Genomic DNA, 14,919 nt, shown 5'->3' with positions numbered 1-14,919 from the left:
ATTAACATGTTGTTATTTCAAGGATATTACAGTGGTAAAATCCATGAAGAGTCCTCCTGCTGGTGTCAAGCTTGTTATGGAAGCTATATGCATCTTGAAAGGAATCAAAGCTGACAAAATCCCTGACCCGACAGGTTCAGGGAAAAAAATTGAGGATTTCTGGGGCCCAGCTAAGAGACTTCTTGGTGACATGAGGTTTCTACAGTCACTTCATGAATATGACAAGGACAATATTCCTCCAGCTTATATGAATATCATAAGAAAAAATTATATTCCAAATCCAGATTTTGTACCAGAAAAAATCAGAAATGCTTCTACAGCGGCCGAAGGTCTGTGCAAGTGGGTCATAGCAATGGATTCATATGATAAGTAAGTGCTGATACAAAGAAACCCGGCTAGTATGTTTTATCTTCACTTTTGGTCAGTTAGACAATATGAAATTTAAAAGTTATATAAGTGAGAGAGGCTCGTTGGAAAATCCTGTCTGAATCTGCTTTGTGTTTGCATATTTACTGGAGGCAAGATTATGCCAACTAATAGTATAATACAGTGGTTCTTAAACTTTTTGGACTCAGGAACCATTTATACTCTTAAAAGTATTGAAGACCCCAAAAAGATTTTTGTTTATTTACCATATTAGAAATTAAAATGGAAAATTTTTAAAGTGTTTGTTAATTCATTTTGAAAAGCAATAAAAATGTTACGTGTTAACATAAGTGACTTACTTTTATTTTTTATAAATTCGTATGTTTTTCTTTAAAAAATAGAAAAAAAAAACAATGATAAGAGTGATATTTTATTATACCTTTACAAGTCTCTTTAATGTGTGGTCTAATGTAAGACAGCCAGACACCAAAATCTGCTTCTTCGCTCATTCTGTTGCAATATGTTGTTTTGATGGCAATTAAAGAAAATCCACCATCACATAGAGGTTTAGTTGGACAAGGGAAGACCTTATGAGCTCCCTAAAGGGGCAAGTGTTGTCAAGATCCCCAGGGGTCCTTGGACCACACTTTAAAAACTGCTGGCATAATATGTATTATTGTGAAATAAGGAGTCTTTTTTGGTGATTATATGAGAACCGGTTATATCATACACAAAGCAGAGTAATTATTGTTTTTTCAAAAAAACAACTGTCACAGGATGTTTTTCAAACTCATATCCAATTTTAATCATTCTACATATATAGTAGTGCTATATATGTTTCAGACCATGATATATTAGTTAATGATTCATTTAATGTTTGTTAAATAACATGACTGACTCCATTTTCCAGATACTAGGGAGAGAATTTAGATCCATCCTTTTTCCTATATAATTCCTTTTATTACCACATACATACTTATAGGATAATGGTTTTTGGTTGAGGATGTATTCTAGGATTTGAGGATTTTTTTTAAGTAAAATGACAAAGATAAAAGATACCTCACTTTTTCCTCATCAAAACTAACTTTTATCATTGCAATTAGGCTTCTACTAACATTGTAATACTCTACTTGAATATCCTACTCTTCTTTCAGAAAGTTATCAAAATTCATACTGGCAAAAATTTTTTTTTTTGAGTAAAAGTATTATTTTAAAACACTATGTATATTTGATGTCTATTTTAATGGCCATTTCTTATGTCCAGGATCAAGCTTGGATGATTCTTAGATAAAACATGGAATATAGAAATCAGTTTAGATTTTTGCATAAAGAAGTGTTTTGAGTCACAGTAAGGATATTAGAAAAGTAAATTCAGTGGTAGAAAGTGTACTGGAATATTAAATGAATATTTAATTTTTCAATTTTACTTTTTGCAGAGTGGCAAAAATAGTAGCTCCCAAAAAGATAAAACTGGCTGCAGCTGAAGGGGAGCTTAAAATTGCCATGGATGGTCTTAGAAAGAAGCAGGCAGCCCTTAAGGAAGTTCAGGACAAGCTGGCCAGGCTTCAAGACACACTTGAATTAAATAAACAAAAGAAGGCTGACCTGGAAAACCAGGTATGTGCTGATACAGAAAAAGATGGACAAATTCTCAATTGTCGTAACTAAGAATGATGTTCATACTAGCATGTAACACACCAGTCCTGTTTCTTTCCTGGTCAGGGATTGGCAAACTATGGCCCGCAGGCCACATCTACCCCTCGCCTGTTTTTGTATGGCCCACGAGCTAATAATAGTTTTGACATTTTAAAATAATTACATATTAGTGGCCGTATAAGTACCTGTGTAATACATAAATATCCTCAATTCTGCTGCTTGGCTCACGAAAACGAAAATATTTATTCTCTGGGCTTTTCCAAAAAATATATATATATGCCAGTCTGTCTAGCTTAGATTACTAGAATATTGAGCTAGATTATTTAATCATTTTTCACTTTGCAAGTAAGGAAATTGAGAACCATAATATTAAGTGATTTAAGTTGTATGGCAGAGCAGAAATTAGAACTCAATACTCAGAACCATACAGTATCTACTAAAAATGTTTTCAAGACTAAAAATATTAGTCTCACTTAATTAGTGATACCATTTGGAAAAATTAACTGCTAAAGCCTGATTACAGTCCAGAAAAAGGTCATAATATTTTATAACGGTCAACATTTATTGAATGCTTATTATGTACAAGGACCTGTTGTTCCAAGAACATTACATATCATACATTTATTCTCACAATAACCTCTTGAGGGAAGTAATCATTGTGTACCATTTTGAAGAAAGTACAGAACAGAAAGATCAAGCAACTTGTCCATTGTCGACCCAGCTTCTGAGCATTAAGTCTAAGACCTGAACTCAGGCAGCCTGACTCTAATAGCTGTGCTCTTTTCAGAACACCAGACTTTGTCTTTCTATAGTATCTATCCTGTATTCTATATTTGCACAAATGTAAGACATTATGCTAATCTTTAGAAGTGTAACCTATTATGGCATGATTTTTGAATGATCAGTTTTAGTTTAAATAATATAATCAATAAATGGTTATGCAGTTGCCCTCTTTAAACATTTTTCAATTCTCCTATATGTTTGAAAATTTTATTTATTTTTTTATAATAAAATGTTAGAAACTTACGGTAATATGAAATGAATATATGCATTTATATGTATTAAAAATGTGCTTTTGGAGGTAAAATTTTAGCTAAAATATTTTTACTTAGTAGTTTCTGATGGCAACTTTGTCATAGTCTAAGAGCTGATTCAGTTTATCATAAACATTGTTGAAAGAAGAATAGGTGAGGAAAGAAACTAGAAAGACAAAAGACATTTAAAGAGGGAAAATTAAAAGGAAAAAAATTAAATTTAGGAAGTATCACACATACTACAATTACATACCATTTGCTTTGCTTTTTTCAAACCTATCTGTAGATAAACTGATACAGACTCATGCATCTTTTAATCTAAAATCATTGACTTAATATAAATGTTAGTAACATTAGTAAAAAGCATAAGCCAAATTCTTATTCCAAAATAACCTAAATGTCTTTGCTTTTGTTGATTGTTAAATTTCTCTTTTCATGTAAATTATTTTTTAACATCATGATAAGCTTCATTTAATCTCATCTTCTTCCAAGAATAATGATGTTAAGGCACTTAAAAATTTAATAAAAATAATTCACATATTCTGCTGGAATACTGCTATTGTGTGAACTGAAATAACTTTTCACCAAGTTTGCACCTTCATAATTATCTCTTTTTTATCACATTGCTTAATTACATATAATCATATTTGGTTGACAGTCTTATGCATCAAATAGGCTCTCAGCTATTGATTGATGTTCTAATTTAAGCTGAATTACAAGTGCCTGAGTGACACAGTTTAACAACCTGAAAATTGTCCTTTGTAAATAATCATAAATTATTACAACTTTTAAATATTTAACCTTTAAGACCATGATAAAATCAACCATCAGTTAAATGAGGGGAAAACTTTTGTAGACTATTTAAAATAAAATGCATCCAGATATTTAAAATGGAAAACATCTATATTTGCAGAAGAATGTCCTTTATTAATTAACTTTCAGTGTCCTGTACTGTATGTCATTTCCTTAAATAGAGCTGTTCTTTGCATTATGTGATAAATATTCATTCATTATTAATTTCATGAATTAGACACTTTATATTTACAAATTCTAAAATAGCATGGACTTTACTATATCATAGTGATATAGGAAATCCTAGGCAGAAGTCTAATTAAAAATAATAATTTACGCTGGGCGCAGTGGCTCACTCCTGTAATGCCAGCACTTTGGGAGGCCAAGGCGGCTGGATCACAAGGTCAGGAGATCGAGACTATCCTGGCTAACACAGTGAAAACCTGTCTCTACTAAAAATACAAAAAAATTAGCCGGATGTGGTGGCAGGCACCTGTAGTCCCAGCTACTTGGGAGGCTGAGACAGGAGAATGACGTGAACCTGGGAGGCAGAGCTTGCAGTGAGCTGAGATTGCGCCACTGCACTCCAGCCTGGGCCACAGAGCAAGACTCTGTCTCAAAAATAATAATAAATAAATAAATAAATAAATAAATAAATAAATAAATAATAATTCTGAGGGTAAAATCTTGCAGAATTTTAAACTTATTGTGCTTGTAAATACTGATAAAAGCTCACTTTTATTTTTGAGGTTGACCTGTGCAGCAAAAAATTAGAACGAGCTGAACAGTTGATTGGAGGCCTTGGAGGTGAGAAAACTCGATGGAGCCACACAGCTCTGGAGCTAGGGCAGCTGTACATCAACTTGACCGGGGATATCCTCATTTCCTCAGGAGTGGTTGCTTACCTCGGAGCCTTCACATCCACCTATAGACAGGTAAGGGACGCTACTCCATCTCTTCCTGACCCTCTGCCCATCACAGCCAGTATTACCCTTCGAGGTTTTGTTTTACTTTGGTTTCAGTTTTTTGGTAAGTATAGTGAGGAAGATATTTTTACATGATTTCTACTTGTGTATTTTAGTTATTGTATAAATTAGCTGGTTAGCCAAAAGGCGCCATGTAATATACTCTTCAAAAATCTAATTGTTTTAAAAACAAAAATATCTACTTTAAAATGTAATGTGAAAATGGGGAGTCTCTGAACCTATTCTAGTTTGGGGCTGCCTGATTAAAAACAAAAAAAAAATTTTTTTTTAAAGTAATGGGAACATGGTACCCTATACTGATAAAATCTCAGTTCCTAAGCAACTGCTGTAAAAAGGTATCAGGACTCTCTCTCTCTCTCTCTCTGTGTGTGTGTGTGTGTGTGTGTGTGTGTGTGTGTACTTCATCAGCTGTTTCCTATCAGTCTCAATAACAAGCCATTTCAAAATCTTTTCAGAGAATGAAACTTGAGGGGAGGAAAAGGTGAGCCTGCCTAAAACCCTGTTGATAAGTGGCTTTGTTCCTTAGAAAACAAACACCACGTTCCCTGCCTTGCTTCCCACCTCTCTGACTGATTCTGCCTCTTTCTTCTCCCTGGCCCAACACCTAACCCTAGGAGTTAATCCTAATTATTCTTCCTGCTTTTCTCTTCCACTTTTTAGTTTTTACTGAATGAGAGACCCAGCATACTCTTCAGCTCTTTTTAGAAAAATGGAACTGGAATCCAACCGGGGTCATGGCCCTATCAAAGCGGGCAGAGAGATTTAGAAAAATTAAGATAACTAAAAGAAAAAATGGGAGGGATGATAATGAGAATAAAAGAAGGGAGGAATTCAGAACGTTTGGCAATAGTTTTTGGTGTCAAATGAGAAACAGTACATATTAAGCCTCCTTTGTTTAGGGCTTTATAATTTCACTGGGCATTGGCTTGCACATGGTCTCAGTTGAGCCTCATTTAATTTCAGCACTGTCTCCTGAGGAGGGTTGACTCTTGGTGCCACTGTTATACTTTAATTGGTGGTGGTGTTTTTAACTAAATGTTTAAAACCCTCACCTAGTGGGTGCTTCTGTCTTTAGCACTCGGTGGTTACCTGCATCCTAATTTAGCACTCTTCCTACTCTCCTACATTGACATTTTGAACAATAAAAGGAGTGGCTTCAGCCACCCCTACCCTTCCCTGCTGGTTCAGAGCACACCCCTCGGTGACTGCACTGGCTCCTGTCTAGCATTCCAGAGCTCAGCAGAAAGTGTATTAGCACTACCTCGTACACTAGCAGAATCCACTTTACCCAGTGCGTGGAGAGCTAGATGTATCATCCTCCCAACCAGGCCTCCTCTGACAGACTCACTCCAAGGGACTGCATCTTCTGACTTTGCCATCATCACCTGGCTACTGTCAGAATGGGGGGCTGCTAGTCAGACCACCACACAAATGCTTCAAGGGTGTCTTAAGCACCTGAACTGAGACTTTGGAAATTTACTGACAGACACAAAGCCACATTCAACTTAGATACAAGACATGCCAAAGCTCAGAGTGCCTTCTGTGAACTCATTCACTGTCCGAACCCTTGATTCAAGTAGTCACTTCATCCCATGCCACCTCATCTCTGTGAAGGATTGAAGGCAATTTTATTCCTTCCTTGTTTCACTAGATCAACCTAAGTTTTTACTTTCCTTAACAATTCTCTCATGTCACTCTCACATCACAGGAAGGAATTCCTGTGGATTAAGTCTCTGAGTCCCATTTTGTCATCTTCACTCTTTTATCTGTTTCTCTCAGGTCAAAACAGCGAGCAGTTTATTTCCCATCAAAACTGTCTCATTCAGTTCTCAGTGTAAGGGTTGGATGGCAAACATCACGACTCTGGCCAGAGCCCTTCCTGGCTTCTGTGTGCTTTCACACTCAACAACTAGCACCTGTGGCTCTTTCTGTCAGCCTTCCCTTGGGTTCCTAGAACCCACTTTACCCAATGTTTGGAGAGCAAGAAGTGCCTGGGATTGTAATTGCCTTTTGAGCAGCCCTTAATGAATAATTGAAGGGAGCATGGGAGTCTCTCTCCCTTCCCTCTGCTTGGGACAGCTCCAAGGAATAGCTTACACTGTGGAGGTTCCCTGTGGCATCTAATGAGGCCACCCGCTGCAGAACTTAGGCTGGTCCTTTATTGGCTTCTACTCCTTCTTGTCATGCTTCCTCCTGCATCCTTTCCTCAGCATGTCACCTCATAGGAATCTTCATCCCACAGTCTGCTGCAGGGAACCCAAACTAAAAGGCCTACAAAATTTGGTCCTTTTCTGACATCAAAGGGTTTCAAGTCTCTAGATATCAAGGGCCCTCAATAAATATCTGCATTTCCCCTCCAAACTTGAATATGAGTAGTCATCAATTATTTATCAACTCTTTTATAGAGTTCCCGGCACTTTTCATAAATAAAACATAGGAAACTCCAATTCTTCCAGGGTAACTGGGCCCACAGCACTCAATTACAATGCCTGTGCCAATTCCCAAAACAGAATCCTACAGTGCTGTTAAGAACATACAAGCCCTGGATTTGAATTAATTTGAACCTTCTAATTGAACTTTATCTGCCAATAACCAAAGTTGAAACTATTTTAATGGTGTTGGGTATTTTTACCAAGATGACACTCTTAATGGCCGGTTTTCCACTTCTACCATCTCTCTATCTCCCCCCCTTTTTTTTTTCATGACCTTATTGAACCTTCTAATTGAACTTTATCTGCCAATAACCGAAGTTGAAACTATTTTAATGGTGTTGGGTATTTTCACCAAGATGACACTCTTAATGGCCAGTTTTCTACTTCTAACATCTCTCTATCTCCCTTTTTTTTTTTTTATCATGACCTTATGCCAGCAAATCCACTATCACCTGCTTACCAGCCAAGGCCATTGGCTTGAATTTTGAGATGCTTGTTCAGAGTCCTTCATGCTCATTTTGGTTGTTCTCTGATATTATACCCTTATAAACATGTAATTAGGCCTCTTAAATTGCTAATCCAGAATTTGTCTGTGGTAACATACTATACCTGTCAACTCTAAACAGAGCAGTCTGCAGAAAATACTGCTTCTATTTTCTCTACTTCTTCCCTGTGTCACAGGCTAGCATGCCTACTCCAGCATCAGGCTAGATCCAAGAAAGCTTGCAGACCTCTCCAAAATGTCCGTAGGCCAACCTGCAGCCTGAAAACAAATAGAACAAAACATGCCAGTAGTGCTGGGTGAGCTGGCTTACACCCGTAATCCCAGCACTTCGGGAGGCTGAGGTGGGCAGATTGCTTGAGCTCAGGAGTTTGAGACCAGCCTAGGGAACATAGTACAACCTTGTCTCTACAAAAAATATAAGAAATTATCCGGGCATGGTGGTGTGTGCCTGTAGTCCCAGTCCTACTTGGAGGCTGAGGTGGGAGGATTGCTTGAGCCCAGGAGGCAGAGGTTGCAGTGACCCAAAATCTTGCCACTGCACTCCAGCCTGGGTGACAGAGTGAGATTCCATCTCAAAATAAAATTAAAATAAATAAATAAATAAAACATGCCAGAAGCAACTGTGTATACAACTCAAACTGGAAATGCTATCTGTCCCTCCTCCCTACATAGCTTTACCATCTGTTCCTTGTATCAACAACCAAGTCAAATAGCCAGGCGATATTTATTAAGTACTTATGATAGGGAGAATTTGGGCCCCTATGATCTTCACCTCCAAGTGTTATACCTGTAACTATGCCACGTTACATGGCAAAGGGACTTTGCAGATGGAATTATGGTTGCTAGTCAGCTGAGCTTAAAGGAGGAAGATTATCTGTGGCTATCTTGGACTTCACTATAAGATAAAACTGAAATGTCTTTTTTGAGTAAGGAAGTACCCAGAGAAGGATGGGGCTATGTCAAAAGGACACAGAATTTAGCTTAAGAGTGTTCCCACTGTCCAAATTTGAACAATTTCAGCATCACAATAAATAGTGGCAGGAATATATTATAACTCATTGGATAAAATATGAAAAAGATGAATCTATGCTGACATAAATTAATAATGAAAAAATTGAATGTTTGACAAAAACAGGGCATTTTCATGGTTACAAAGTATCTCCCTACAGAATGCTTATTAGCTGCAAAAGGAATATGGAAAAGAGCAATTTAACAGTGGGGAGGTTATAATATAATATTTCACAAATGCTGTCTTAACCATTTTAAATAATAGTTAAAAACTCAGAATTCTTTCTCGTAAGTAGTTTGCTAAGCCCTCACCCCAGCCATTTTCTTTATTAGGCTCGAACACTCCTGAGTTACAATAGATAGCTTCCAAAGGCCCCCAGATACCAAGGACAGCCCCTTCTTCCTTGCAACCACAGAATGATTCAAAATACCCAGTCCCCAGGAAACCTGTGAAACCCAGCTAATTCCATCCCATTTACCACATATAAACTACCTCCCACAGCTCTGGCTTGATGCTACTCTGTCTCCTGACAACACCCTGTGTGGCCCTGTGTGCAGCCTTCTCTCATTTGGAGCTATAACTAACAGAGTTCTGCCTTTCATTTATCTGAGTGTCTTTGCGTTGCATCCCACCATCTGAAGAATCTATAATCACACATAAGCTCATATAATTATGACACAGAAGCCTGGCAGACAACACTTTAATCAAGTGATAAAAATTAGTGTCATCAGTAAATGAACAATTTGAAATTGTGTGCCATCTGATGGATGCAATGAGAAGAGCACATGATTTCTGTGATATTTCTGCCAAAGATGCATAACCTGAATTATGATGGAACATCATACAGATCCAGTTGTGGAGAATTCTACATAATATTAACAGGCTTATCAAGGTCATGAATGTCATCAAGTCCCCCCAAACTGTGATGCCCTTTCTTGTGCAAACCTCAAGGAATGTTGGTCCAACCTACTCAGCAGGAGCCTGAGGGAGATGGCAATGCCCAGCATGGCCTCTCAGCCAGCGCCACCTTTGAGAACCCAGCACCCTCATCAACCCAGAGGCTGGTACCAGTACCATACATACCCACCTTCCGCTTGCCTTCTCCTAACTCCTTTCTCTCCAGTTCTGTCTTTCACCATTTCTGAAATCTTTGATTTATAAACTCAACTTGGATGTTGACTTCTGACTTTCTGAACACGAACCTTGGCTTGTAGTACCCCTCCTGGGTTCCTGTGCATCCTACAGACTGTCCTCCAGGTAGAGTCTCACGAACTGCAGTATGTACCCTGATCCTTACTGGCACTGAACTGCCTTGCCGTAGCCACTCACAAGGCATGTGAGTCAGAAGTAAATGTTTTCCATCTCTCCTACTGGTTCAAAATGGATTTACTTTTCTACTATAATATTGTATGTGCTAGATATTTGTAACATAAAGAAAATACTTAGAAAAAATGTGGTGGTCCCAACTACTTTGTAAAGTGAAGCTTTTTTTAAAAAAAAAAAAAAAACTTTTAGGTTCAGGGGTACATGTGCAGGTTTTTAACATAAGTAAATTGTGTGTCCCCAGGGTTTGGCGTACAAATTATGTCATCACCCAGGTGATAAGTATAGTATCTAGTAGGTAGTTTTTCAATCTTCACCCTTCTCCCACCCTCCACCCTCAAGTAGGCCCCAGTGTCTATTGCTCCCTTCTTTGTGTCCATGCCTTCTCATCATTTAGCTCCCACTTATAAGCGAGAACATGCAGTATTTGGTTTTCTTTTCCTGCATTAGTTTGCTTAGGTTAATGGCCTCTAGTTCCATCCATGTTGCTGCAGAGGACATGATCTTACTCTTTTTATGGCTGCATAGTATTCCACGGTGTATATGTACCATTCGAGTTGATTCTATGTTTTTGCTATTGTGAATAGTGCTGCGATGAACATACACATATCTATTAGGATTCTCTAGAGGGACAGAACTAATAGGAGATATATATATATATATATATATATATATATATATAGGAGTTTGTTAAGTGGTATTAACTACTAGAGGAACAGAACTAATAGGATTCTCTAAAAGGACAGAACTAATAGGATACATACGCACATATGTGTGTGTGTATATATATGGGAGTTTATTAAGTAGTATTAATTCACAGGATCACAAGGTCCCACGATAGGCCATCTGCAAGCTGAGGAGGGAGAAAGCCAGTCTGAGTTCCAAAACTGAAGAACTTGGAGTCTGACGTTTGAGGGCAGGAAACATCCAGCATGGGAGAAAGATGTAGGCTGAAAGGCTAAGCCAGTCTAGCCTTTTCACTTTTTTCTGCCTGCTTTATATCCTGGCTGTGTTGGCAGTGGATTAGATGGTGCCTACCCAGATTAAGGGTGGGTCTGCCTTTCCCAGCCGACTGACTCAAATGTTAATCTCCTTTGACAACATCCTCAGAGACACACCCAGGATCAATACTTTGCATCCTTCAATCCAATCAAGTTGACACTCAGTATTAACCATCACAGCATGCATGTGTTTTTATGGTAGAACAATTTATATTTCTTTGGGCGTATACCCAGTAATGGGGTTGCTGGGTTGAATAATAGTTCTGGGTTCTTTGAGAAATCACCACACTGCTCTGCACAATGGCTGAACTAATTTACATTCCCACCAGCTGTGTATAAGCAGTCCCGTTTCTCTGCGACCTTGCCAGCATCTGTTGTTTTTCCACTTTTAACAAAAGCCATTCTGATTGCTGTGAGATGGTATCTCATTGTGGTTTGGATTTATATTTCTCTAATGACTAGTGATGTTGAGCATTTTTTCATATCCTTCTGACTGCATGTATGTCTTCTGTTGAGAAGTGTCTGTTCGTGTCCTTTGCCTACTTTTTATTGGGGTTGTTTTATTTGCTTGTTAATTTGTTTAAGTTCTTTAGAGATTCTAGATATATAGACCTTTGTCAGATGCATAGTTTGCAAATATTTCTCCCCATTCTGTAGTTTGTCTGTTTACTCTGCTGATAGTTTATTTTGCTGAAGAAGCTCTTTAGTTTAATTAGGTCCTATTTGTCAATTTTTGGTTTTGTTGCAATTGTTTTTGGCATCCTTGCCATTAAATCTTTGCCAGGGCCTATGTCTAGAATGGTATTTCCTAGGTTTTCTTCTAAGGTTTTATAGTTTTAGGTTTTACATTTAAGTCTTTATTTCATCTTGAGTTGATTTTTGTATATGGTGTAATGAAGGGGTCCAATTTCAGTCTTCTGCATATGGCTAGCCAGTTATCCTAGCACCATTTATTGAATAGGGGGTCCTTTCCCCATTACTTATTTTTGTCGACTGTGTCAAAGATCAGATGCTTGTAGGTGTACAGCTTTATTTCTGTGCTCTCTATTCTGTTCCATTGGTCTATGTTTTTGCACCAGTATCATGCTGTTTTGGTTATTGGAGCCTTGTAGTATAGTTCAACGTCGGATAATGTGATGCCTCTGGCTTTGTTCTTTCTGCTAAGGATAGCTTTGGCTATTCGGGCTCTTTATTGGTTACATATGAATTTTAGAATGCTGTTTCCAAATTCTGTGAAAAATGTGATTGGTAGTTTGATAGGAGTAGCTTTGAAAATGAATCTTTATAATAACAATTGGTAATCATTTTTTCCAGATACAAAATTGTGACTTAAGTGCTTAATCTAGACTTTATCTTAATATTGAATATGTTGAGTACGTAGCTGACCTTCTCAATTAGAATTTTATTTGAAATAAGAATCTGAGAAACACAAACCATTTTTGAGGTAGAGTTTCCACAATGGTTTGTTGACTCAATGAATACAGTGTAAATTGAGGAATTATAAAGCATGCTTTTGATAACCTCTAGTCTCATTTCTTTATCTTTCTGTTTATATTCTAAAGAACCAAACTAAAGAGTGGAAAACTTTGTGCAAAGGAAGAGATATCCCCTGCTCAGATGATTGCTCTCTTATGGGTACCCTGGGAGAAGCTGTGACAATTCGAACTTGGAATATTGCTGGATTACCTTCTGACTCATTTTCCATTGATAATGGGATAATCATAATGTAAGAAAAATATTTTTCTCATAAATGGTCTTTATTAAATAATCAGTAGATTTATCTGTGTTCCTTCTAACAATTTTAGGTAGCAAACTTTTACAGTATTAAAAAAATTACTTAACTAGTAAAATTAAATATGAGTAATCACTTCCTTCTCTTATTAATATTATAATAGTTGAATATTAGACACTGTAGTAAACAAACCAACCAGATGACTTTTACTTAATTTTTAAACATTAATTTTTAGCAAATAGAGCAAAACCCTGCCTTAAGTAAGGGAAGTCCAAAATTTTCATTTCCATAAAATACAGGGTTTTGTTATTGGAGATTAATGAAATGTGCACTAGCATGCCATTGGTGGTTGATTGGGCAGGGTGTTCCAAATTCTCTTAATCCCTAGTGTGGGACTGTTTTAAATTAGATAGATGTATTTCTGGGTCCTACACTGATAGGGAATAGTAGCCACTATACCTGTAATTTCCTGGTTAGTAGAGAAAACCTGTGTAGACTGGGCTGGGAGACTATTAAAGGCTTGTCTACCTCACCCTCTCATCCAGGTCTCACCTCCCGGAAACCAAGGACTTCAGCCTGTCACAGTGTGAGGACAATCTTGTGTTATTTCCAAGTTCACATTACCATGAGCCTTTTATCACTTGGCCAGTTTTCTCGGAGTTTTAGCATGTTAACAATAGCACAGGTATTCCCTACTATCAGTAGGAAATTCTGTGTGTTACATGACTGTTTTGACTAGTTGTTAGGTTACTATGAAAAAGTAGTAATAAGATGGTACTTTTTAAAGTAAAAATGGTTGAGGCATGCGAACTTTTAAAATAGAAGTAAACACTAAATGTGGAGGCTAGTTATTCCTAAATTTTATGTATATAGTATTTATGAAAATCAGTTTACAAATTAAAACTCTGGTGAACACATTTATTTTTCAATAAATTATCCTGACATATGGATTTCTTTAGCATTCATTTACTAAATGTTCTACAAGAATTTGAGGTATGTGCAATATGATTATAATATAAAACAAGATAAAATCTGATGAGACCACTAGGGGAAGTTAAGGAGTAGTTACTGTTAGAATTGGAGACAAGCTAATTCCTATAGCTGGGCCCTGAATTAAGTTCAAAGCTTTCTGATAACTAAAGCAAAAAGAAAAAGTTGTATCGCATAGTTCTTGTTTTTTAACCAAGTAAACTGTAGTTAGAGAGACTAACTTTTTCAGGAGCTAAAGTTAAATTTATTTTGTTTATTTAAAGAAAAGATTACAAAGCTTTACTTTGGGGAACTAAAATACTGGGTACTCTGATCCAATAATCTAAATTAATCAAAGGAGAAAATAGATAATCTAGATCAATGATAAATATGTGCATTAGCTGGCTGCTAAAATAAAGATTTTAGCAGATTTTTAAGTGCCTTTTACCAAGTACAGAAAAGCAGCTCATTGTTGAATTACTTAACATGTGGCATACAGGCAGTTTGTGCTGATGTTTAGCGTTAGAATATACCTTACAGATTGACACAGGTGGGAGATTTCTGAAATTTTGGAAGTCTAACTTTTACTTTCACTTTTACCTAGCTGGACCAATTAGCTACAGCATGAAAACAGTCAAATTTTTGCTGCTTTTGTTATTGTTTTTATCTCAGAAAAGAGCTTTGGCTCTTCTCAAGCTCTTATGAACGTAGTTGGTCATGTCCTACATGTTAGTAGTTACTGAAGTGGTAGTCATTGTTTTGATTTGCAATTTATATATCATGGTTCTGCCTAGCAGGACATCTCTAACCACTATATCCGTCATCAGAGGACAAATTGCATCTTGTTTTCTAGCAAGTAAACATACCCTTATTTTTGGGTCTAGTCATATTTCAAAAAAATAGAACTGTTGATGGATATATCTGCACATAAGATTCTAAACTGTTCAGTGATTATTTTTCAAGACAACACACATTTTGGGAGGGACAGAGATAAAAAATGATGTTAATGAGTCATAATGCCTACATCTTTGCTATTCATTTGTAAAAATGTTGAAATATTAGCAAAAAGTTATGGTAGCAACTATACTAAAGAAAATATTAACAATTTTCGTTC

The 14,919-nt window shown here is 36.8% G+C and overlaps 1 protein-coding gene across 3 annotated transcripts in view; it reads left to right on the top strand.

Moving 5' to 3' along the window:
- The window catches only part of DNAH7 (dynein axonemal heavy chain 7), a 340,785-nt gene that overhangs the window by 226,370 nt on the left and 99,496 nt on the right, over window positions 1-14,919 (top strand). For all 3 annotated transcript variants that reach the window (XR_004176604.1, XM_009182666.4, XM_031651428.1), the window contains exons 44-47: window positions 23-369; window positions 1,803-1,983; window positions 4,598-4,783; window positions 12,667-12,830. Coding sequence is in view for 2 of the 3 variants with exons in the window: in XM_009182666.4 (XP_009180930.4) it covers window positions 23-369; window positions 1,803-1,983; window positions 4,598-4,783; window positions 12,667-12,830 (878 nt within the window). In the remaining variant the exon portion in view is untranslated. The remainder of the gene's footprint in view (window positions 1-22; window positions 370-1,802; window positions 1,984-4,597; window positions 4,784-12,666; window positions 12,831-14,919) is intronic.

The sequence above is a fragment of the Papio anubis genome, chromosome 10 (assembly GCF_008728515.1).
Source record: "Papio anubis isolate 15944 chromosome 10, Panubis1.0, whole genome shotgun sequence".
Taxonomy (NCBI): Eukaryota; Metazoa; Chordata; class Mammalia; order Primates; family Cercopithecidae; genus Papio; species Papio anubis.
This window is presented reverse-complemented; position numbering and strand designations above follow the sequence as displayed.